Below are 24,709 nucleotides of genomic sequence, written 5' to 3' on the forward strand. Positions count from 1 at the left end.
TATGAGGCTTTCCCAATTTCCATTTGGGATGTGACTTATGGTTGGAAAGATCTTTTCAAGTTTCACTCTCTAGTTGAATATTTTGTCTATTTTTTGGCTGTAAATTTGTAAAAACTTCACTTTTCTCTCCAAGGGCCGGTTTGAAATTTCTGTGTTAAAGTGTTTTGAGTTGTTTGTGGGGGTGTGTTTTTAGAATGATTGTGAGCTCCCCGTAGTGCTTCTTGTCTCCTACCTTTTACGCCCAAAAAAGAGGCCACTTCAAAGATCTTATTTACTAAATAAGCAATTTTTTGGTCGGTCTTTGTCCACCTACCAAGCCTGCCGACCAAGCTACTTCAACAACTCGGCCAAATTTTCAACTTTTGCAACTATTGAGTGTGCAGAATTTGCTGCGATTTTCACGTGCCTCATCAGCTTATCCCTAGCCAATTTTTATCCACTTGCGCTCCTGATTATGATCTTCCATTAGGGGCAGAGATCAAGCTGGTTGGTAGCTGAGTAAGATATGGTAGGACCACAAAGTTGCCTACTCAGTAGCTTCGAATTGAGACTAAATCGTGGACTGGGTTTTGACTGCTGGTTTAAGTGTTTTAATCCATCAATTTGGTCGTAATTTCTTGTTAATTCGCAAGCTTGTGTGTAGTTCTTTAAGCCATTTGACCGTACTTTATCATTCTCTTTTCCCAACTTTGTGAAAGCATCCCTCAAAGTTAGGTATTGTCTTGCTTGAGAATGTCCAATTCAATGTAATTTGGTCATTTCAGCTCGATTTGATAAAGTTGACCTAGCCCAAGTTTAATTTCAACTTTATTGGGGGCCAATTTGATGATTTAAGGGCTTGGGCGAAATTTTGTAAAATTTGCGAATTGGTCCCTCAACTTTTGAAAATTGCATTTTAGCTCCAACTTGCTGTTTTAATTCCAATTTGACCCTAGGGCTTCAAATCCTCAGCTCCAACACTTTTTTTTTTTTTAAATTTCAAGAAAAGGAAAAATAAGTGCATTTAAAAACTATATTAAATGCTTAGGTAATCTATATGTAAAAATTTCAAGAAATTTTTTTGTGAAAGAACAAGTTCTCACTTTTTCGGAAATGATCTTTGGGCAAAAATTTAGTTGTCAATAACCACTAATTGTTCAACAACTATCAATAAATTAAACGTATACTTATGTTTCCTAGACACATGACTGCATGCTTAAGCATGTTACTATCTGTAGATTCTTTGAATTCACAAGCCATTTTGAAGATGTACTCTACTGAAAGTCCTTTATGAGAAGGATGAGAGTGATTCTTATGTCCATGTGGGCATATATCCCGTAACGAACATTAGAGAGCTTGTTATCATCTCTACTCGTAGAGATCAAGGAATCCGATTTACCAATGCCACCTCGGCATTAATAAAGATCTGCTGGATTTAATGGGATAACTCACGTGTGAAAGTATGTATAAGGTGATTACTTTCTCTTTGGCTATAGGCAGAAGCAAGGAGTTGGGGAGAATATCTTAATTTCTGATTATTTTGTCTAGTCCTTATTACGGAAAACAAACGAAGGTAACAAGAAAGAATGTAGAGACAGAGCACCGTACAGCTTTTGTTGTTACCACCAAGAGAATGACTTGCATTTTACTAGGAAGTGGAGAAGTCCATCTTGAAGTGTTGTTGATGTCGACCCAAAACTGGATTTTTCTGCATCTATTTCTGCGGTGAAATTATGACACGATGTCTTAGTCTTCACTTCTCTGCTTCCCCACATTATGTCTTGAAGCAAACTGAATTGGGTATGTTTGTGCTTTGACAATATTCAGGCTAAAGCTGGAGCTGGATTGGACTGTCAATGGTGAGTACTTTTTCTCACCCTTGAGATGTAGTCTGATCTATTTACTGAACGGGAAATTTGATGGCTCTTTGATCTGTTGATTCTTTTCACTTGCTCAAAAAATGCAAACAATGAAATATGGAGGCATATGCTGCCGTCAAGTTTGCTGATGCATGCCTGCATGGATCGAGGGGCGATGCTGGCATTGCCGAGTGTGCGTTTGTTGCTTCTCAGGTTTGGTGCTTTTAAAGAACTCATCAAGATCCAATACTTTTACTTCTCTCAAATTCAAACTGAACTAACCAATGATTTTCTTTATTGTTGTCCCCAGTTTCAGGTGAATGGCCTTCCGTTCTTTGCATACAAAGTGCAACTTGGTCATGCTGGCGCAGAGGAGGTTCTTCCCCTTGGCCCACTGAATGCGTACGAAAGGTCTGGAGTTTTTTCTCGAAATTTTTACGTCTGCTTTGATTACATCAAAGGAAAATGAAGTTTCTTAATTTCTGCTTTTGTTTGTTATCCTGTAGAGCTGGCTAGAAAAAGGCAAAGAAAGAGTTGGTTGAGAGTATTCAGTAGCGCATTTCTAATATCAAGAAGTGACCGATTTAAAGACGTGGCTTTTCGCAACAAAAAAGATGTCCTCTTCATTGTTTCCGGTTATTTTCTACACAAAATTAGTTCTTGGGAATAACTTGTTCAGATCTAGAAGGATATCGAAACTTATTTTGCATAGCTGACGTAGAAAAATCACCTGTTTTATTTTTCTAGATGTATCGTACTTAATTTGTTATGTGTAATAGCAAGGTGGACGGCTGTTTGTATATCATTGTTCTATGTCCATCTTTCTTGTGTTCGCTTTCTCCAGACTTTCTTATGCACCTGCAAGGTCACCTCCTAGTGGCACCCTCGGTTGTGCAGCGTCCACAATATGCAAATGAGAAACAGAGGTTGCTGAATAAGCTGAAGCTCGTCTTTGGCACTGGGCTTGCCTCTGGAGATTCGCCCTAATAACCGGCGGCAATATCTCACATCAAGTTCTCTTTACACGGAGCATTCAGATTAAAAGATTACCTACTGAGTTCATTTATTTTTCCATGAAAAAGCAATTGATTTGCATAAAAGACCAAAAAAAGAGAGACAAAAAGCCTTAGAACATTATCTTGAAGTTGGACGGGCATCATGGAATTTGCTGCAGTACATTTCTAGTGGCTACTTGCTCATCACCGACTGATGACGAATGAGTCTTGCTTCAAGTGGTAAAAATAATTTGAAATGCGTTTTGCAAGTCTTGCTCTATTAGTCCTGAAATTATTTTACATTGCAATGACAATTTGGAAGATATTGACAGAAGTGACAGAGCATTTGGATCTAGATTAAGAGCCTTGTGCACTACGAGAGAAGTTGGACTGCGGCATAGCAAGAGCAGCGTCACTCCTGGCTTTTGGAACCCTTAATGTGTTTTTTAGAGAGAGCTCTCCAGTGTTGTGGGTAGAGGAGTGGGATGGAGTAATGATGCCAGAATTGGCTCGGAGTCGTCAGCCAACGCCATCAAAAATTGGATGGAGCACATGTGATCTCAATAACTAGCGTATGGATTCGCATTAACCTTACACTCTCATGTAGGCTCGGAGAGTGCAAACTGATCCCAAGTCGACTAGATCCAACTGGAAAAACTGGAGATAGACTGCCTCTGTTCCTATGTCATGGTGAGCCAAAACACTATTGGCAGTTTAGCATAATGATAAACTGTAGATTAATAGATGGTGTTGTGGATCCACGTTGATGATTTGGTGGTTTTTGCTGCCCCTAATTTTCGAGCCTTTCAACACATAATTTGTACAATTTCATCAGATCTCGTGTAGGTTTTATGGATGTCTTCCTGTCACGTGTAACCATCATTTTCTCCCCTTCAAAAACTTAGGCATGGCTTAGGTCTCAAATAATAATTTGAACCATCTTCGCATGGTTTGATCAGGTTGTGAGACTTCTGACTCATCTTGAAGCGTAACAAAAGGTCTAAAGAAAAAAGATTCTCAAAACTAAATATTGGACAATGAATCAGTTAAACTGACCTAAAATTTGAATAGGACACGTTGAAAAAACCTTGGGGCTAGTTTTAATCAGTAATGAATCGGTCTAGAAGAACTTGAATCAATCAGTCACAGCATTGAGCTAGTTCCATTTATAGTGGTATTGAACTGCTCCCACTAACGAGGTATTATGAATTCCAGGATGATTTTATTAGCTCAAAGGAAAATTAATCTGATTCTAGTATGTTCTTTGCTTGTCGCTCTTTTTCGAGACAATGCCATGAAAAGCCAAAAAGTGTTTTCCCTTCCTTAGGATAGCAAAGATGTTTGCTAAAATATCTCATCAGAATTCTGATCTATTTTATTCTTTGTAGGCAGTCGATGTTCCAGTTACTGGGGGACATGTAGGAGCAACGACTTTACCTCTTTTGTCTCAGGTTTGTGATGTGTTCTTCCAAATAAGTAGTTCTTATATGGTTGACATGGATTTTGTTGGACATTGCAGTGTTCTCTCGAATGCTAAATGTCAGTTGGCATTTTCACAATCTATAGGCTAAACCATCTTGTTCTTTCACTCCTAAAGAAGTTGATTTACCTGACATCATGAATCCAAAATGGAGGAGCAGAAGTTGTTGAAATGAATAAATTTTATTTGTTATGGATATAGCCGTTATATCACATTCCTTTAGCTTCTTCAATTATGGGTTTTCGGGTCATAAATAGTGCTTTAGCTGTTCTAGTGATGTTAATTTTGTGAACGGGATTTGACAAGCTTCAGAGTACTGAGGCCACCTAAGGAGTACATTGTTACAAGCAAGCTCCTTTCTCACGCATGAGTGCATGCTTAATCATGTTAGAGTCTCTGAGTTCTTCAGATTTACAAGCCAATTTGAGGATGCACTCTCTTGAGAACTTTTTTTATGGGAAGGATGAGATTTTCACAAGAATCGCATCTTTGGTCCATTTGGGCATATATCTTTTGCCAGTCAACTTTATGGAATTGTCTATATACTGTAATAATAGAGCTTGTTATTATCTCTACTTGTAGAGATCGAGGAATTTAATTTATCAATGCCAGCTTAGAAAGCCTTTCCACTACCACTACCCAAGATAAAGTCTTATCTTTTTAGGAATTAATGGGACACCTCGCATGTGAAAGAATGTAGAAGGTGATTACTTTGTCTTGGGCTATAGGCAGAAGCAAGCTCTGTGGAGAATATACTAGTTTCTGATTATCTTCTGTTGACTTCCTTAAGGAAAACAAAGGAAGGTAACAGAAAGAATGTGGAAACAGAGCACCATACAACTTTTGTTCTTCATTTGTATGTTGAGAATACTCCTGGTGTCACTGCTGATATCAGAGACATAGACAACGGTGCCGTAGAGAGTTTCCCCCTCCCATCGTTAATTTGCTTGCTATTTGCGGAATTCAGGATGACAGAATTGCTAGGCTCTATATGAATATGGAATTTGATAATGTTGGTTGTCACTTCAGATCATTGGTGAATATATGGATCATTTTATGTCAGACTAATTTGATGTCGTTGATTGTTTTCTATGGATTTCTGGGACAGCAAAAACTGGAGAAGTAGGGATGGACCTCGTCATCATTCCTGCCGGAGTTCCTAGGAAAACGGGAATGAAAAGAGATGACCTGTTCAAAATGAGTGCTGGAACAACAGAACCCCTTGTGAAGGAGTTGCCAAATGTTGCCCAAAAGCTATCGTCAACCGGATTAGTAGCTCTGTTAACTCCACAGTACCCATTGCATCCGACGTTTGCAAGAAAGCTGGAACTTATGACCCAAAGAGACTGTTGGTGTGACCATGCTTGACGTAGTCAGAGCAATTACTTCTGTGGTGCGAATAACTCCTGCTTGTACTGTCTTGCTGATACTATCAAAAAGCATAACATAAATTTACAGGGTTCAGAGTATCAGGTTGTCACTTTGTATGAACCTACAAAGTTAGCAGTGTATTTACCTTGTTTAGCATGCTTTTGCCTTGCGTACAATCACTTGCTCCAAGACAGCTCCGTGGACCTGGTATTTTATTAAGTAGGCTAATGCCTCGTGTGCGGGATAGTGTAGGTAAAAATCAGGCTATTTGCAAGTCTAGCAGTGGAGTCCAGAGGCCCCATTTATATGATTGTTTCGGGTGAAATAATTATGTAACTGCTGTTATGTACTAGTGAGTGTTATCTATTCTCTTCTCATGATCATGAGGTTGTTTATGATCATAGATATTTGGTACTAATGCTCAGGCAGCAAAATTGTACAAGATACCAGTTTCAAGACTATGTCGTGCAAGCCAACAACATTTTTCCTTTCCCAGGTAGATTCCTTATCTATTATGTTCCTCGCAGGCAGAAGTACTTGGTCTTGATCCTGGAGAAGTTGATGTTCCAGTTGTTGGGGGTCGTGCAGGAGTGACAATCTCGCCCATTTATCTCAGGTTTGTTATGATAATATTTATATGTTTGACAGATATGCTGTTAGAAATTGCAGTTTTCATTGATATGCTAAATGTCAGTTGGCATTTTCAAATTATGCAGGTCCTTATTCTTTCCCTCCTCAAGAAATTGATTTCCTAAAATCACGCATCCAAAGTGGCGGGACAGAAATTGTGAAGATAAATTATTTCAATTTGTTATGGGTTTAGACTTCAATTTAGGCGGTTTTGCTGTCATATCACATTCCGTGAGTGTCTTCAGTGGCTTCTCAGGTTTGGTGCCCTGAAGAAACTTATCAAGATCCGATCTCTTTGCTTCTCTTTCAAACTAAAATGACTAATGATAATCTTTATTGTTGTCCCCATTATTCTTTGCATCCAAAGTGCGCTTCGGTCGTACTGGGGCTGACTACTCAGGAGCTTCTTCCCCTTGGCCTGCTGAATGAGTATGAAAGGCCTGGAGTTTTAATAATCTTGAAATTTTTTGTTCTTTGATATATCAAAGGAAGATGAAGTTTTCTTTTTTTTTTTTCTTTTTTTTCTTTTTTTTTTTTTTTTTCAATTTTGGCCTTCCTTTGTTAACCTGTAGAGCTGACTTGGAAAAAGCAGAGAAACAGTTAGCAACAAGTATTCAGAAGGGCATTTCATTCATCAAGAAGCGAGCCGATTGAAAACGTGGCCTAAGGAAAAATATGTCATCTTCATAGTTTCCTCTTACTTTTCTACTCAAAATTGCTACCTGGGAATAAATGGTTCAAACCTATGAAGTTGTCAAAGTTTATTTTGCATAGGTGACATAGAAAACACAGAGGTTTTTCTTTTCTTGCATGTAACGTACTCAAATGATAATCTATGTAATGATCTGGTGGACGGATATTTGTATATCTTTGTCCTATGTCCCATCTTTCTCATGTTCGTGTTCGGATTTCCTCTTTCTTATGCACCCATAGTATTGCTTCTACGTAATATGAGATATATAGTGCCGCAATAAGCAAATGATAGATAGAGAGTGCTGAATAAGCTTAAGCTCGTCTTTTGCACTAGACTTGAAGTATAAGATGTTGGGTATTTCAATAGTTTTGATATATTGAAAGATATTAATTTTTGTAATAGTTTTTTACCTTTTATCAATTTGTAATGGATTTTTGCCTGCCATTAATATATATTGGTCTTGTAACAAATCATTAACCATTTCATAACAGTCTTGACTACTATTAAATTACGATAGTTTTGCAACCGCTGTATAATAGCTCGACCTTTTGTTGGCTTTATAATGATTTTATAATAGCTTTCTAATGTTTGATTTATTTCTTCATAAACCTTCCATTATTTTATAATGGCCATCTTTCTTTTACTTGGGATTTTGCTAATATAATAGTTTTTGAGTTAGGGCGAGAGTAACAGCATATTGTGAGCCACAAATTCTTAAAAGAGTGGAACCACAATAATTTCTAATTATTTGTTGTTAATTATTTGGTGACACAAAATAGACTATTATTCTCACAGGATATTAAAGATGACTACACAAATATTTCTTTACAAATAGTTACTTTGAACATAATTGAAAAATGTATGATATCGAAGTTCTTAAAATAAGAATATTCTTTTTTCTCATTACATGCCTTTCATTTTGTTGCTAGGTTATACATATTACATTGTTTATGTTCCTTCTATTATTCAAAATGTGAAATAGAAGAAGGTCTGTCATATCTTGGGAAGATAGCTATTAGAGTCTATCACAACGAGTTTTGTACTCTGATGAGCAAAATTATCTTTAAGGGTAGTGCTTAGACCCTTAAGAAAATTAATATTATTTTCTCATTTATTTTTCAATTGATTTCCAAAAACTCTTGTTTTTCATATTATCTAATGTTTTTCCAACATAAGAGACTCAGGTGCAGTTCTCTACCGCTTTGTCCAGAAGATTTAAGAGACAAATGAACAAGAGAACCATTATAGAGGCTCTTCTTGTGTGCAGTGGGCAGAGAGGGAGTTGAAATTATCATTTCAACGCAATAGCACAAGATCGAGAGTTTTCAGTCGGAGAAGCCTCTCCGAAGATTTGGCCTAATCACCAGCATCAATTTCTCACACCAAGTTCTCCTTACTAGCATAAAGACTAAGAGATTGGCAATTTTTCTTTCATTTGTGAAAGTTCGAGTCAAATTTATTCCAAGAATAAAGGTCAGGGTCTATATGTTTTATCGAAAACTTCCTATCACTGAAAACAATTTCTGAGGAAATTCGATTATAGAGAAAATCAAATGTTATTTGGTTATTGTTTGCGATGAAAACAAGTTCAAAAAATTGAATTTATAATGTTAGATAATATTTAAAATCCATTAAAGGTGGCCTATTTAGTAAATTACATAGAAGTTGGGAAAGACATTAAGAAATTATAGTTGTAATACTATTTTTTAACTCTCACGTTCATTCCTCAAATAAGTCAAAAAAAGTGCGCTAGCCGCCAGGGAGAAAGTGCTCCTTCGAATCGATATGTGGATTGAAACTCTTTCAAAACTGGGGAATAGGGGTGAGCAGCGGTCTAGGGTCGACCCCGGACCGGCCCAACCCCGTCGGCCCTAGTCCGGTTCCCAAGGGACTGGGTCGGTCCTTGGTCCTGAAATTCCGGGACCAACACCGTACGGGTTGGTCCTCGGTCTTAAGAGTTTTGGGTCGGTCTAACCCCGGACCAACCTTGTATATTATATTATATTATTTATAATTCTTTTATATATTCAAACCTAAGTAAAATTGCTATTATATTATATTATATTGAGATGTTCTATCACTAACACTAATAGTAATTTCAATTTAAAACTTTTGTTGAGTATTAATTATATGTCGTTTGTTTTGTTTTTAGGTGTTTAGAAGTTCAAGTGAATTAACAAGATGTGAAGTTATATATTCATGATTTATATTAAGTATTTTGAAATTTTTATGGTTTAATTGTATTTTACTAATGCTACACTTTGCTTTTCAATTTGTGTTAAATGGTAGAAGTTTTTGAAGAGTAGAGTAGTACTGCAATTGCTACGATAATTTGCTAGTCAAGCGGTGTGAAGCTCATTTTTTGGTTGAGTGGACTCTACATGATCAAATGTTAGTCAAGTGGCGTGAAGCTTTTGACCAAAAAAAAAAAAAAACAAAAGTGGTGTGTAGCTCAATTTTTGGTTAAGTGGACTCTGCATGATCAAATGCAGGAAAACGCTTTTACATATGGTGTTATGAATATTAAAGATAGATGATTACAATAACTTTCTATCTTGTTCTATATTTCGATGAGCGGTTAGCAGGTACAAAATTTATATTATTGTGTCATCTTAAATTTGCTAAATATGTATTGGTATTTATAATTTAGTTGCACAATGTCGCATTGTCGATGGATGTGTAATTTGAATTTGTAGGTTTGCTTTTTTAGGGAGTATAAAAAATAAGACAAAAGAAATTATTGATCGGTCCCGGCTTGACCTGAAACCGGGCCAAACCCATCGGGTCGGTCCGGTCCTTGGTCCTAAGCTCAATAGGATCGGTCCTCAGTCCTAAAAATTGAGGACCGACATTGTACGGGTTGGTCTTAGGGTTAGGGGTGGCCCGGACCAACTCGGACCATGCTCACCCTTCGGGAAAGACAACGATGTGTTAAAAAGTAAAGTTAGTTGAGATTTCCACATTAGAACGTTGGACGGTCAACCTGGAGCACGGCTTTGTTCCAAAAAAAAAAAAAAACCTGGAGCACGACGGCTTACTTTTCATAGCTTCAATAAAGAATTTTGATAGTAAAACCCCAAAATATCTTAAAAGTCAAAACACTCTTGTTTCTGGTTCTCATTCTCGATCCTCTCTCTCTCTCTCTCTCTTTCTCTCTCGTTTCTACAGCTGCGCCCTTCGATCTCTCTCAAGTCTTGGCTGAGTCGCCGGTCTTGTCTCGTTTCGTCTCTCTCGATCTCGCAGTACTCTCTTGTCGTTTTCGATTTCTTCATCCAATGTTTCGATTCCGGTGTGCTGCCATTTCGGTTTCTTTGGGAGTTTGCCATCGCCAATTGATGGTGTGAATCACGACTAACCGTACCCACCGCCCGTTTTCTTCTTCTTTTGTTTGTTAACTTCCCCCGATTGATGTCTCACATCAAGAAAGTGAGAGTGCTAGTATGAACAAAATAAAGGAGTTAGGGAAGAGAATAAGAACACAATATTTATAGTGGTTCGGCTTAATCCAAGCCTACGTCCACTCTCCCACGATAACAGCCTTATTGGCTGGATTCCACTATGCAATCAACAAGAGATTACAACTTCGAGTGCAAACACTTAGTAGTAGATCACACTATCTCACTAAGTCACTCTTTTGGTATTTCTCTCACGATTACAAACGTTTAAGCTCTCAAGAGACAAGTACATGATCGAAAGTCGCTCAGACTTTGGAATTATAAATTCTACGCTCCGTCTCTTACTTGCTCATCGGTCCTTCATCTCCTTAAATACTCCTCCACTTCCAAACTAGCCGTTGGACAGCATCCCGAGAATCGTCTTCCAATATACCTATTGGACAGCTCGTATCTAGAAGATTTGGTAGCCGTTGAGTGACAAAGGTAAAATCCCAAATTGATTCCGATCGCCCATACAAACGAAATCTTGGTTTCCATAAGTAAAGCTTCTTCGTGTAGAAAGTTCTTGTCTTCAAGATCCAATCGTCAATCAATTAGATTGAATCAATCAAATCAATCTTGATGTGGAATCCAAACTAGATCACTAGCCGTTGTATGATTGGGCTTGAGTTACAATTCATTGAATCTGGATGTAAAGTCTGAGTCTGTAGACTTTACAATATGAGTCTATAGACTTTACAATGCTGGGTCTGTAGACTTTACAACTGGTCCCAGACTTTAAGGTCTCGTACCCGGTTCGGCTTCAGCATAGAGTCTGTCTTCCGGTTGGTTCTTCAAAGCATAGAGTCTACGCTTTCTTGGTTCAGCTTCAAAGATAGAGTCTATCTTCGGTTCATCATTCACGTTCAGTTTGGAATTAGTTAGAGTTGACAGACTTCGATATAGAACAGACTTTGACACTAAAGTCTGGCAGTCTTCAAACTTTGAGTCTTGAGTCTGGCAATCTTCAGACTTTGAGTCTCGAGTCTGGCAGTTTTCAGACTTTGAGTCTCGAGTCTGGCAGTTTTCAGACTTTGACAATATCCTTTACATGTTCTATCATCTGCATGGTCTATTACTCAACCATCAAACATGTTAGTAGCCTTTGATTTATTTTGTCATCTTCAAAACATCATAAGGGATTTCCCTAACACAAAGCTTAATGGCAATTTTTCTTCAGCTTGATTCCATCCCAAGTCTCGTTTGCGTGAGATGGCATCTGTCACTAACGCTTCAGGAATGGAGTTCGAGGTGTTCTTGAGTTTTAGGGGACCAGATACACGGGACCATTTTACCAGTTGCCTCTATAGTCAAATGGTGGAGAAAGGAATCCGCGTCTTCAAAGACAACGAAGAGCTCCGAGTCGGTCGGAAGATTGGTGGAAACCTTTTGCAAGCCCTTGACAACACTCAAATCTATATCCCCATCTTCTCTAAGGGTTTCGCTTCCAGTCCGTGGTGTCTCCGTGAGGTTGCTCATATGGTAGATTGCACTTCAAAGTCGGATGGGAAGAAGGAGATCCTCCCTATTTTTTTCGATGTGGAGCCCGATGATGTCAAGCTCAAAACAGAATTGTATAGAAATGCCCTGTCTATGCATAAGAATAAGTATGGCCCCGATGAGGTGAAGCGCTGGGAAGTTGCTCTTATTGAGGTTCCAACTAGAGTTGGTTGGAAGCTGGAAGGAAAAGGGTAAGTTTTTCCGCAACTCTTTCAGAGTTACTAATTTTAATATGATCTGTCCGGGACTTTTTTTCTTTTAGCTCTTCACACCCAAAAAAAAAAAAAAAAAAAAAAGAACAATTCTCTCTTGGGTAGTGATGGAGCTTCACACTGCTCGATGCAGCATTCAAGCTTGGCACGTCACCGTTATTTTAACGTCTCCTCAAAATCTAGAGGGAGGTTCATTAGATGTGGACGTTTTCACCTCTATGTTGACAAGTGTCTCGATGCGTCTCCCGATATCATAGAGATCTCCCGGGGAGATGCGACTTGGAGACGCAGTATAAATTGAAATTTTGTTAATGAACAGTAAGGAAAAATAGTCATGAAGGTATGATTAGATTACTTTCCACTATTCTCTCCCCTTCAACCAACTACGAAATGACCCAAATTTCTTCATTTTCTCTTAATCACTGTGTTTAAACCCAGTCAATGAGAGTCGGCAGCGGTTTAGTGTTAAATCCAATCAATGGGAATATGGACAACGACAACAGCTAATACGAGGCCTTTTACTATAATTTGATTTTCATTGTAACTTGAGATTATTATGTTTAAACGGATTCAATTTTTTTTTTTTTTAAAAAAACCGCCACCATTTGTAAAACATTCTTGATGTTTTTCATATATGTTATTCAAATAGCTTATGCTTGAAAGTTAGGAACAAGTGCATTGCCATTATTTTCTCAATCTGACCGTCCACCGTCACTTTGCCCGGCAGGTACGGGGAACTTATAAAATTGATTGTTCAAGAGCTTCTACATAAGCTGAAGGGGAAGGATAGACCTCTTCCCGACTATCTAGTTGAAATGGATGATTTAGTACAAATAGAGAAACCGTTGGATGCTAACTCTAATGACCATGTACGATTCCTTATAATCCATGGAATAGGTGGTATTGGTAAATCAACTCTTGCTAGTATTATCTTCAACCGATCCCGGTCTAAATTCAATTGTAGTAGTTACCTTGATGATGTTCCATGTCAAGGTCTTTTAGATGTGCGAAAGAAACTGCTATCTGACACACTAGGCTCAACCTCTATTATTGGAATCCTCGACACCAATGATGGGATCGATCGCATAAGAAGAGGACTTAGTAACAAGAAAGTTCTGGTTGTTGTTGATAATGTGGACGAGAAGAGGCAACTCGAGAACCTCGCAGGGAGACATGATTGGTTTGGTTTTGGAAGTAGGATCATTATTACAATCAGGGACAAAAGCACAATACTTGATAAGGACAACCAAATGCCACCTAGCAATTACTTGGCCTACCCAATGAAGGAGATGCCCATGGTTCAAGCAATTCGGCTTTTCAGCAAGCATGCCTTTAGAAGTGATACTCCTCCAAGAGATTGCTACAATTTTTTGGAAAGAGTCGTTTCAAGCATAGGAAGGCTTCCTTTGACTCTAGAAGTAGTGGGTTCTCTTTTCGCCAACACGGTCAGATCAGAATGGGATGAGACATTGGAGGACTTAAAGCAAGTCCCGCATAAGCACGTCCGAAATACATTGATGATAAGTATCAACAAATTGGAGGACATAGAAATGGCCATATTCCTAGACATAGCATGTTTTTGCATCGGGAGTATAAGACTTATGCAGATTACATGTGGCGTAGTAGTGGATATTCTCCACGCAGCGTGATTGATGTTCTTCTCCTCATGTCGTTGATGAAGATTGATGAGTTCAATAGGTTTTGGATGCATGATGAAATTCGAGATCTAGGAAGGTACATTGTCAAGGAAGAGAATTTTGAAGATGCTGGAGAGCGCCGTTGGGTGCAAATTGATGAGAATACTCTAGATATACTGAGTAACAACGAGGTGAAAGTTATTACGAGTAGAAGACATAATCAATCAAGCAAAATCTTTGGTCATGTGCATTAAAATGAGAATGTCCTGCTTTGCTTTCTAACTTATAGAGAAATAGAAAGGAACTTTTAAACAACAAAAGTATATGTTTTCATGCCTTACCCATGTGAAACGAGAATAAAGCTAATGCGCCATTTGGTTAGTTCAAATTCTTCATTTCTTGTTTTAGAGAGAATGAAAATGAGTTCTTTGTCCTTACCAAAAAAAAAATTCTTTGTTTCCTTGAAATGGTGTTTAGTTTGTGAAAAGACCGAGGAAATTAACTTCGCATGGACATTTTAAATATGTTTGGTTTGTCTCGTTTTCAAGTTAAGAAGAGTGCTGATTATTTTGTTATAACGTGGGTCTGATTTAATTAGTTTGGGGTCAAAGAAGAACCACTTATATTGTTGACTACTTGCATTGGTTTTTTACTTCGTTTGTTGTATATTCAATCTTTATTCTCTGATGTTGCTGGCAGGAAAAAACGAGCTGTACGAGCACTCAGTTTGGGTATTAGTCATGACTTAATACCTGAAGAATTAGCCTATTTGCCAATGCTGAGGTTTCTTGGAGGGGAAAGACTGAATTTTGTAGGTGACTTCAAGAATCTTCTTCATAGTCTAAGATGGCTTTCTTGGCGTCATTGCCCGCACGATTTTTCAGCGACAAATCTTCACTTGGTGAATTTGGTCGTGCTCGACCTTTCATCAAGCGACATCACCCACAATTGGGGTGGATGGAGGCATATCGAGGTACTAACACGCCTCGCTCAAGTTCGCTTTGAATTCTATCAATTGTGTTTCATATTCTCATACTTTTTGTCAGCATGTAATATGCCTTCTTTTTCCATAGCAGATGGCAAAAAAGTTGAAAATTCTAGATTTGACATGCTGCAATGAGTTAACCAAGACACCTGATTTTTTGGAGTTTGGCAAGTTGGAGAAACTGATTCTCGCTGGCTGTGAGCAATTATCTACAATTGATAGCTCAATCGGTAAGCTAAAATTGCTAAATACTTTGAATATTGAGGGATGTGCATGCCTTGAAGGGTTGCCTGAAGAAATTGGTTCTTTAGAATACTTGTCGGAGATTATCATGCCTTGCTTCGGCAAATCGTTCAAACTTCCTGAGACACTAGGCGATCTAAAATCTTTGACAAAGTTTGAAATTCAATTTCATCCGGGTATCTACCGACTTCCTTATTCCATAGGAATGTTGAATCTCACACGTTTGGTTTTGTCTAACTGCAAGAATCTTTATGAGCTTCAGATTCTATCGGGAATTGGAATTATTAGTTGAGTTGGATTTAAAACTCTCGGGGATCTGTTCTCCCGATTCCATTGGAAGGTTGAGGAATCTCAAGCATTTGCTTTTGTTTGGGTGTGAGAATTTACATGAGCTTCCAGACTCTATCGGGGAACTAGAATCATTGGTGGAGTTGGATTTAGAACTCTCAGGGATCTCCATTCTCCCAAATTCCATTGGAAGGTTGATGAATTTCCTACATTTGTCTTTTTCTAAATGCAAGAATCTACATGAGCTTCCAGATTTTATTGAGGAACAAGAATCATTAGTCAATTTGGATTTAAGTTACTCAGAATATCGATCTCCCTTATTCTATTGGAAGATTAAAGGATCTCAAGCATTTACTTTTATCTGAATGCAAGAATCTACATGAGCTTCCAAACTCTATTGGGGAACTAAAATCATTGATCAAGTTAGATTTAAAACTCTCAGGGGTATCCATTCTCCCTGATTCCATTGAAAGGCTGAAGAATCTAAAGCATTTGCTTTTATCGAATGTAAGAATCTAAATGATCTTCCGAACTCTATTGGGAAACTAGAATATTTGGTCGAGTTAGATTTATCGCTTTCAGGGATTTCTGATCTCCCTAATTCTATTGGAAGATTAAGGAATCTCGAGCATTTACTTTTATTTGGATGCAAGAATCTAAATGATCTTCCGAACTCTATTGGGGAACTAAAATCATTGGTCGAGTTAAATTTAAAACTCTCGGGGATCTCTATTCTCCTAATTCCATTGGAAGGTTAAGGAATCTTAAGCATTTGATTTTATTTGGATGCGAAAATTTGCATGAGCTTCCAGACTCTGTTGGGAAATTACAATCATTGGTTGAGTTGGATTTAAAACTCTCGAGAATCTCCGTTCTCCCGGATTCCATTGGAAGGTTGACGAATTTCACGCATTTATCTTTTTCTGGATGTGACAATCTAAATGAGCTTCCGGACTCTATTGGAAAACTAGAATCATTGGTTGAGTTAGATTTAAAATTTTCGGGGATCTCTGTTCTTCCTGATTCCATTGGAAGGTTAAAAGATCTCAAGCATTTACTTTTATCCGGATGCAAGAATCTACATGAACTTTCTGATTCTATTGGGGAACTAGAATCATTGGTCAAATTGGATTTAAAACTCTCGAAGATCTGTGTTCTCCCTGATTTTATTGGAAGGTTGACGAGTTTAACGCATTTGTCTATTTCTGGATGCAAGAATCTATATGAGCTTCCAGACTCTATTGGGGAAATGAAATTATTGGTTGAATTGGATTTAAAATCCTCGGGGATCTCCCTTCTCCCCGATTCCATTGAAAATCTAAGGAGATTAAAAGTCTTAAATGTGGCATACACAAAGATACACACAATGCCCTATGCTCTCGGAGGGGTAAAGACACTTGAAGAGCTCGATGCCTCGTTTTGTCGGCATCTCATGGATGAAATACCGTGGGAAATGTGGAACTTGACCTATCTAAGGGTATTGGATTTAGAATGGAGCCCAATCTCTACATTGCCAGGAAAGATCAGTGCTTTCTCTAGTCTCCAAACACTTAAAATTGCAAGCCACGGCTTTCCCCATTGCCAGAGCTTCCCTCAAGTTTGAAATGTCTAGTGATTGCAGATGCCGAATTCCCTGCTCTTCCTGATCTATCGCACTTGAAGAGGCTACTAAAATTACAGCTCAGCGACTTCCCCAATCTGGCGGAGATTCCAGGTTTGGGGGAACTAGAATCACTGGAGTCTTTGCACATTACCATGTGTGATGTGATCAAACAATTGCCTAACTTATCGAAGTTGAAAAATCTACAGCATCTCGAGCTATGCCGTTGTAGGAAGTTGAGAGCCGTCGAAGGCTTGAAAGAACTGAATAATTTGGTATATGTGAAGATAGAAAATTGCAGGTCAATGGAAAGGTTGCCCGATGTGTCGACATTACCAAGTTGGAGTTGGGTTTGGCAGAAGCTTTAAAACAAACCGTTCTCTCTACCGTGCAACTGATTGAAGAATATCATGACTGGTATCAAACTGGTGCAGTAGAAAGGTGAGTGGCTTTGAACTTCTCCCAGATTTTCTTTGCATCCAAAGTGCGCATCGGTCGTACGAAAAGGTGTGGGAGTATAGCCTCGTCGAAATTCTCAGGTGCGTTTTGATTACATCAAAGCAAAACAGAAGTTCTCATTTCGGCTTTTCCTTGCTAACCTGTAGAGCTGGCGGTTGGGAAGAGAGTTGGCGGTGAGTTAGTCAGAGTATTGAGGACCTGGTCATGGGATAATGCCAAACCTGCGGGCCCTGCACGTGGGATAAATGCCACACATTCACCACCGACATGAACTAATCCGAGTGTCTCTCATGTCACTTCTTGAGCCATCTATTGTATTTCTTGATGTTGTTTTAATTTATAGGGTGCCAAAGTACGAGAATGCATCGTATCTCTAATTTACTCCCATTAATATTCAGTGATTATTCCACGCATTCATCTTAGGCCAAGCTCTAAGTGCAATTAGAGTATTTGAATATCAATCACGAGGTTCCATTTATTTAGTACGTTAGTACTTTTGGATCCATCGGCAGCCACTGAGCCCCCTTTTCCTTAATGCTGTTGACTTTATTTCTTTTTACGTGAAATTTTATAAAGAGAAATAACCCAAAATAAAATCTTCATAAACCAGCATCCTAAAGGAAAATAATCTACACACAACTGCAATATAAGTTAAAGCGGAAAGCGCCACCCATATTTTTGTAGGATGAAGAGCATAATAGATACGACAACACTTTGAGAAATTATTCACCCGAGTGGGGTATAAAGCCTAAAATGAGGGAATTCCCAAGCTTTATTAAAACTTGAAATCAAGGAGGTCACCTTAACGTATCCGTCCATTTTATGACGAAAAGTTTGTAAACGCTGAAGAGGAAAATGCGATCTAGGGGACGACTGTTGATTGATGCACCTTTGTACCTTTAGTCAACGAGGGCTCGAGTGCTGAGCCTCGTGGCGGGCGAAGACTGCGCTACTGCCGAATCTCCCTTGCCGTGCAGGACGTCGCTGGGATTCAAAGTCGTGATCCTGGAGGGATTGGGCAGCCTCTGGCAGTTTTGGTGGGGATCAACCAGCTCGTCTATGTTTTTCCATCTGTAGGGTGCTGTGAATACTCCTGGTGTCACCGCTGATATCCGCCACAAAGACACCGGTGCCATGGTGAGTTTCCCCCTCTGATCGTTAATTTGCTTGCTATTTGCTGAATTTAGGATGGTGGAATTGCTAGGCTCTAGATAAAGATGAAATTTGATAGTGTTGATTGTTCTGTGGGGATATTGTTTGGATTACCTTTCCGGATGAGTGAGCTTCATATCATTAGTGAGTATATGGATCATTTTTTATGTCAGACTAATTTGATATTGTTGATTGTTTTCTGTGGATTTCTGGGACAACAAAAACTGGAGAAGGCCCCTGTAGGGATGGACCTCGTCATCATCCCTGCCGGAGTTCCTGGGAGAACAGGAATGAAAAGAGATGACCTGTTCAAAATGAGTGCTGGAACAACAGAACCCTTTGTGAAGGAGTTGCCACATGTTGCCCGAATGCCATAGTCAACTGGATTTGTAGCTCTGTTAACTCCACAGTTCCCATTGCAGCCAAAGTTTCCAAGAGCGCTGGCACTTATGATCCAAGAGACTGTTGGGTGTGACCATGCTTGACGTAGTTAGAGCAAATACTTTTGTGGTACATATCACTTCTGCTTGTACTGTCTTGCTGATACGGTCAAGAAGCATCAAGTATATTTATAGAGTTCAGAGTGTCAGGTCGTCGCTTCGTATGAGCCTACAAGTTTAGCACGCTTGTCTGGCGTGCAATCACTTGCTCCAAGGGCAGCTAACTTTTTCCCATCTTGCAATAAGACAGCTAAGTGGACCCGGTATTTCATTAAATAGGCTAATGCCTCATGTATGGGATCATGTGCACAGTGGAGACGCCAAGGTGAAAAATCAGGCTATTTGCAAGTGCTGTTATGTATTAGTGAGTGTTATTGGTTCTTTTCTCATGATGATGACCTTGTTTTTGGTGATAGCTATTTGGGACTAATGCTCCGGCAGAAGATTTGTACAAGAAACCAGTTTCGAGAGTGTCATGCAAGCCAACAGCATTTTACTTTCCCAGGTAGATTCCTTATCTATTATGTTCCATGCAGGCAGAAGTACTTGGTCTTGATCCTAGAGAAGTTGATGTTCCAGTTGTTGGTGGTCATGCATGAGCGACAATTTTACCTCTTATATGTTCGACAGAAAAGCTCTTAGAAATGCAATTTTTTTATATGACAAATGTCAGTTAGCATTTTCAAATCTGTGGGTTAAGCCACCTTATTCTTACACTCCTCGAGGAATTGATTACCTGAAATCACGTATCCAAAATGGCTGGCCAGAAGTTGTCGAGGTAAATAAATATCAATTCGTTTTACAGATTTAGACTTCAACTTAGGCAGTTTTGACGTCATATCACATTCTGCTAGCGTCTTCAGGGGCTTTTCAGTTTTTGTAAAACAGCTTCAGAGTACTGAGGCCCCCTAAGGGGTACACTGTTCCAAGAAAGCATTTTTTTTTTCTCCCAGACACATGAGTGCATGCTTAATCATGCTAGAGTCTCTGAATTCTTAACATTTACAAGAAATTTCGAAGATGTGCCCTGCTGAGAACTTCCTGTTTGAGAAGGATGAGATTTTCACAAGAATCACATGTTAGGTCCATACGGGCATATGTCATTTGCAAGTCAATTTTATCGTGTGCAGACTTTGCCTATGCACTGTAATGATTAAAGAATAGAAGAGAGCTTGTTATTTTCTCTACTTGTAGAGGTCACGGAATTCGATTTACCGATGCCACCTTGAAAACCTATCCATTACCACTACCCAAGAAAATGCGTTAATGGGATACCTTGTCTCGGGCTATTGGCAGAAGCAAGCAGTTGTGGACAGTATCTTAATTTCTGATTATTTTGTCAGCTCCTCAATAAGGAAAACAGAGGAACGTAACAGAAAGAATGTAGGAACAGAGCACCTTACATCTTTTGTTGTCACGGCTAAGAGAATGACGTGCATTTTGATAAGCGGAGAAGTTCATGCAGTTGCAGAATTGTTAAATACACCAGACTTACAGTGATCGTACATGCCTACTCGATACTAGATTTTTCCGCATCTATTTCCACAATGAAATTATGACATGACATCTTAGTTTTCACTTACTTTGCTTCCTTACATTATGTCATGAAGCAAACTGAATTGTTTACATCTGTGTTTTGACAATTTTCATGCTAAAGCTGGAGATGGCTCTGCAACTCTCAAAGATCTTTTGTTTGGCCCTTGAGATGTTGTCTGGTCTCTTTCATGAACCGGAAATTTAATGGCTCTTTGATATGTGGACTCTTTTTACGTGCTCAAATGATGTGAAATTGAAATATGCTGCTGTGAAGTCTGCGGATGGATTCCTACATGGGTTGAGAGGCAACGCTGACATTGTCGAGCGTGCATTTGTTGCTTCTCAGGTTTGGTGCCTCGACGAAACTTATCAAGATCCAATTTTCTTGCGTCTCTCAAATTCAAACTGAAATGACTAATGAGTTCATCCTGGTGGACGGATGTCCCAAATCTCTCATGTTCAGTGTTCAGATTTCCGACTTCCGTTGGCACCCATAATGTTGCCTGTGCACATTATCAAATGTGCGGTGCCCCTATTGTAATATGTTAACGTGGAAGCTACCTAAGATCGTGTAATTTATGTTGACATGCAATTATCAAAGAAAATAAATGAGAAACAATAAAGGATGCCAAAAATTTACATGATTCGCTATCAAGTGTCGATACTTATATCTACGGAGAGATCCAACAACAAATACTTTATTAATAATTGGAGAATCCAAGTTTATAATCGCCCACATACTCTTCTATTTCCCACATTTAGATTAAATTCAAGCCCGTAGTATTTATAAATAAACTAACATTTGGATCTAAAAACTCAATGCATAAATTTCACCATGTTCAAGCCTGTCCGCATCAAGAACTCCTCCTTGTGGCTGCGTTCTCCGTGCGGCGGCCCCTCAAGGAGAGTTACTGTGCTGTCACAGTAAATCGGCGGAGATGGCAAGACTGAGATCCATCACATTCTTAGATGCAACTGTTCATATTTAAAGGTCCAAATACATTTTGAATAATGGCTCAAAAACTTTAGATGGGAAGCTGACGGCTCCCAGACAATCAATCAAGCGTTGCCTTTGTCAAGTCATTATCGAAAACGCCATACAAAACGCAAAACCACCAGAAAATATTAACGAACACAATAAATTAAGGCCATAAATTAAATGATGTCATGCTCTCAGATATAGGACTACCCGAAGGATAGACTTTTGTAAAATAATCATCGTGCCGTGTCATGCTCAAGACCCTGATTTTAGATTTTTCCGGATTTTGTTACTTTATTTTTAAATGTCTGATGGGATGCAAAAGTGGAGAAAAGTGCCAAAAAAAATCCTAAACATTTTGTATTTGTGTCAGTTTAGTCCTAAACCTTTTTTATTAGTGTCGATTTAGTCCTTTTCAGTCAATTTTGGCCCGATTTTGCTGACTGGACGTTGGTCGGTGATGTGACCTAATTGGTGCTGACTTAGACAACTTTTAATAATATTTTAGAATTTTTTTATTCTTTATTCTTTTTTTCATTTTTCTTCTCTCCTCCTTCCTTCGACCGTTGGCCGAACCACAGCGATCGGCCAGAGGTGACAGTCGGCGAGGCTCGCTGGCAACCTCGCCAATGGTGTGAGGGTGGCCTCGCACTAGGCAGCGAGGCTCGCCCTCGCCCATGGCCGGTGAGACTTGACCTCGCTAGATCTAGCGAGGGCAAGCCTCGCCGACGCCACCCAGGCCGCAATTTAGTGAGGTCCAACCTCGCCGGCCATGGGTGAAGCTCGATCCTTGCTAGATCCGGTGCGAGGTGGCCTCTCGTCGGGCTGGCGAGGCTCGCCTCGCACCCGAATCGCGGCCTGGGCGGTGCTGGTGAGGTTGGCCTCGTTGACACTGCTGTCGCGACCATATTTTTCGGGTTTGAACCACCTAAGGTTTGGCTAATGGATTGTTAAGCCTAAACTTAACTCGGGCTCTCCCAAGCCCATACCATTCGCGACTTAAGTTCATGTTTTTAGCATGCAATTGATTTTTTAATCAGGAGTCGCCACTAATCTATTTTTTGGTGGGTCGATTAGAAACCCAAGTAAAGTAATGGGAGTTTCACTTTACTCCTACGAACCAGAGACTATGGGTACGGGGACTTGGTTACACTAGATTTCTCTAATGCCCTTTCGGTACCACTTCTTTTTAATTTTCGAAAAAATGTTTGGCATGCAGCTTGAATTGATTTTAAATCTATTTCCCTAACATGTGAGGTGATCATGCGAGTGCACAAACCACCGATTTAACATTCAAGAAAGCAATAATAATAATAAAAAATGCGGGGACTTACCTTGTAGCAACGAAAGCATCTGCATAGTTAGATTAAAAATTCACATCATCAACCCTAGATATGATTTCTAATTAACACGCAATTTCTTTTATTTGTTTTCACTTTCTTTTTAATGAGAATCATGCAATGCATATAACATATGACATGGCAACATGACCTAAACTTATGACATAAATAAAATGCAGTCTATTTTAAAGAATGAAATTGATTTACTTTAAAACAATCTCTTTGGATTTTCATGAAATTCGAAATTAAAGAACTGCAATCTAAATGTGCAATCTAAATTAACAAAATGACCTAATTCTAATGACGGTCAATTTCTAATTAAATGGAACTAGTAACGCATTTCATGAACCTAAATCTATATGATATGTGCATGATTTGTTTTCGTATTTTCGGGATAAACAAAAAAATTAAAATATAAACACTAAATCATCCACGGTCATCAGAAATATTATCCATATTCGAATTGAAATTCAAACTTGATTATTTCGCTAATAAAATCGATAAATTAATCTTAAGCCTTAAAGGTCAAGATATCAATTTTACTCCCGCGTTAATAATTATTCCATCTAAAGCCTTATAGATGGGATAAAAATTGCGCTGATTTGCGAATTGAATGCTTCATCATGGAATTTCTATCATGCATTGGAAAATATTTCAAACAAAGAGATAAAATAATAAAACGAGATAAAACAAATCTACCTAATAAAATAAAATAAATCTCTACCTAAATTGGAATTTTCTTTTTAAAATCCGAATGGTAGAATGGACCACCGATTGAGGCTTGGTGCGGCACGACTCAAAGGCAGCGGCTGTGGCGGTGGGTCACCGTGGGTGTTGGTCTCGGTTGTGCGGATCTCCGGCGAGACAAAGAGGATCAGATATACTGGGCAATTACGGTGCTCGACTAGGAACCGGTGAAAATCGTCAATTACTCATTATTCGCTCACCCAGAAACCTGCAAAAACGGACATCGAGAATTTAAGGAACAACGAGGCTTTGCTAGTGATGTCAAGCTGTAGAAAGTGCTGCATGGGACGATGGCTTGAACGGGTAGCAGCTGAAGTCAACTCTTGTCTTTTTCCTCTTAAAGCTTGGACCAACAAATAGTGCGCTCCCAAATTCTGGCACTTGTGAATTTGCTGGATGTTGCTGAAGGTCACACCAAGTCACGATATTCGCGAGTCAACCTGCAAATAATTCACCGAAGAGTTCAAAGAATTTGAGCCAGGTTTGCTGTCATGTCAACCGGAGCCATGCACGATTAAACATAGAGCTGCAAACGCTGCAAGAGGTGAAAAAACAAAAGCTCGGTTGGAGTGGGTGACGCTCGATGGCTTCAGGGCACAACAAAATTATCGACGTTGGCTCGAGCTGTCGCGGGATGAGGCAGCAGGCTCGATCGTCGTCGCAGATAGTACCAAGGATGTCATAGGATGGCGTCACGAGGATCTCCTGGGTTTGTCGTGGGGCAGCGAGCGTAGGCAGCAACAACTCGTCGGGGCGGTGTCGAGTGATAACAGGCTCTTCGGGACGGCGAGCAGCGATTAGTGGACTTGCGGCTTAACCTCGCGATGGCGAGCTATGATAGTCCACGAGGTGGCTCCGGATCTCGTCAACACTGGACTGGATTCTCGATGTGGGATGATTGGCGGTGCTGTGATTTCTCTTGATCCATGTACAGGACCTCTCTGCTTTGTTTCTCCTCACGTGTATCTCTACGTGCTCGAATTTTAATTGCTGACTCTCACCGTGGAGAAGGTGAGTTCTCTTTCTTTCTTTTTTTTTGGCCTTGTATTCTCAATTGTGTGGCCTCTTGTTCAGCATTGAATTTCCTGCGACCACAACATCAGAACAAAACAAAGTAAATGCCGAAAATATGGAATGAACAACTTTAAT

General features: G+C 39.3%; 2 protein-coding genes and 1 long non-coding RNA gene across 4 annotated transcripts; all 3 read left to right on the top strand.

Moving 5' to 3' along the window:
* The first annotated feature begins 1,955 nt into the window (after positions 1–1,955).
* Positions 1,956–6,968, top strand: LOC120286280 (malate dehydrogenase, glyoxysomal-like). Its single transcript, XM_039299848.1, has 3 exons — positions 1,956–2,051; positions 2,155–2,249; positions 6,887–6,968. Exons 1-3 carry the CDS (start codon positions 1,956–1,958, stop codon positions 6,966–6,968), a joined length of 273 nt encoding a protein of 90 aa, XP_039155782.1.
* A 4,686-nt stretch (positions 6,969–11,654) lies between these two features.
* On the top strand, positions 11,655–15,311 carry LOC104414062 (disease resistance protein RUN1). Its single transcript, XM_039299849.1, has 5 exons — positions 11,655–12,133; positions 12,882–13,678; positions 13,762–13,888; positions 14,491–14,764; positions 14,868–15,311. The coding sequence occupies exons 1-5, from the start codon at positions 11,655–11,657 to the stop codon at positions 15,309–15,311; spliced, it is 2,121 nt and encodes a 706-aa protein (XP_039155783.1).
* A 1,568-nt stretch (positions 15,312–16,879) lies between these two features.
* On the top strand, positions 16,880–19,253 carry LOC120286745. 2 transcript variants are annotated; one of them, XR_005545446.1, is made up of 3 exons: positions 16,880–17,348; positions 17,513–18,503; positions 18,752–19,253. It is a non-coding gene; the product is annotated as an uncharacterized LOC120286745 (long non-coding RNA). The 2 variants fall into 2 exon arrangements; XR_005545445.1 differs by having other exon boundaries at positions 17,513–19,253.
* Positions 19,254–24,709: the final 5,456 nt, after the last annotated feature.

This window comes from Eucalyptus grandis, chromosome 8 (genome assembly GCF_016545825.1).
Source record: "Eucalyptus grandis isolate ANBG69807.140 chromosome 8, ASM1654582v1, whole genome shotgun sequence".
Classification (NCBI taxonomy): domain Eukaryota; kingdom Viridiplantae; phylum Streptophyta; class Magnoliopsida; order Myrtales; family Myrtaceae; genus Eucalyptus; species Eucalyptus grandis.

What these genes read in the sequence shown, in the direction of transcription:
- LOC120286280 (XM_039299848.1), top strand. Translation starts at nt 1,956, where the DNA reads ATGGAGGCATATGCTGCCGTCAAGTTTGCTGATGCATGCCTGCATGGA. An exon ending in GTGCGTTTGTTGCTTCTCAG is followed by an intron (nt 2,052 to 2,154) that starts GTTTGGTGCTTT and finishes CCCCAGTTTCAG; the next exon opens with GTGAATGGCCTTCCGTTCTT. An exon ending in CCACTGAATGCGTACGAAAG is followed by an intron (nt 2,250 to 6,886) that starts GTCTGGAGTTTT and finishes GTTAACCTGTAG; the next exon opens with AGCTGACTTGGAAAAAGCAG.
- LOC104414062 (XM_039299849.1), top strand. Translation starts at nt 11,655, where the DNA reads ATGGCATCTGTCACTAACGCTTCAGGAATGGAGTTCGAGGTGTTCTTG. An exon ending in GAAATTCGAGATCTAGGAAG is followed by an intron (nt 13,889 to 14,490) that starts GTACATTGTCAA and finishes TGTTGCTGGCAG; the next exon opens with GAAAAAACGAGCTGTACGAG. An exon ending in GTGGATGGAGGCATATCGAG is followed by an intron (nt 14,765 to 14,867) that starts GTACTAACACGC and finishes TTTCCATAGCAG; the next exon opens with ATGGCAAAAAAGTTGAAAAT.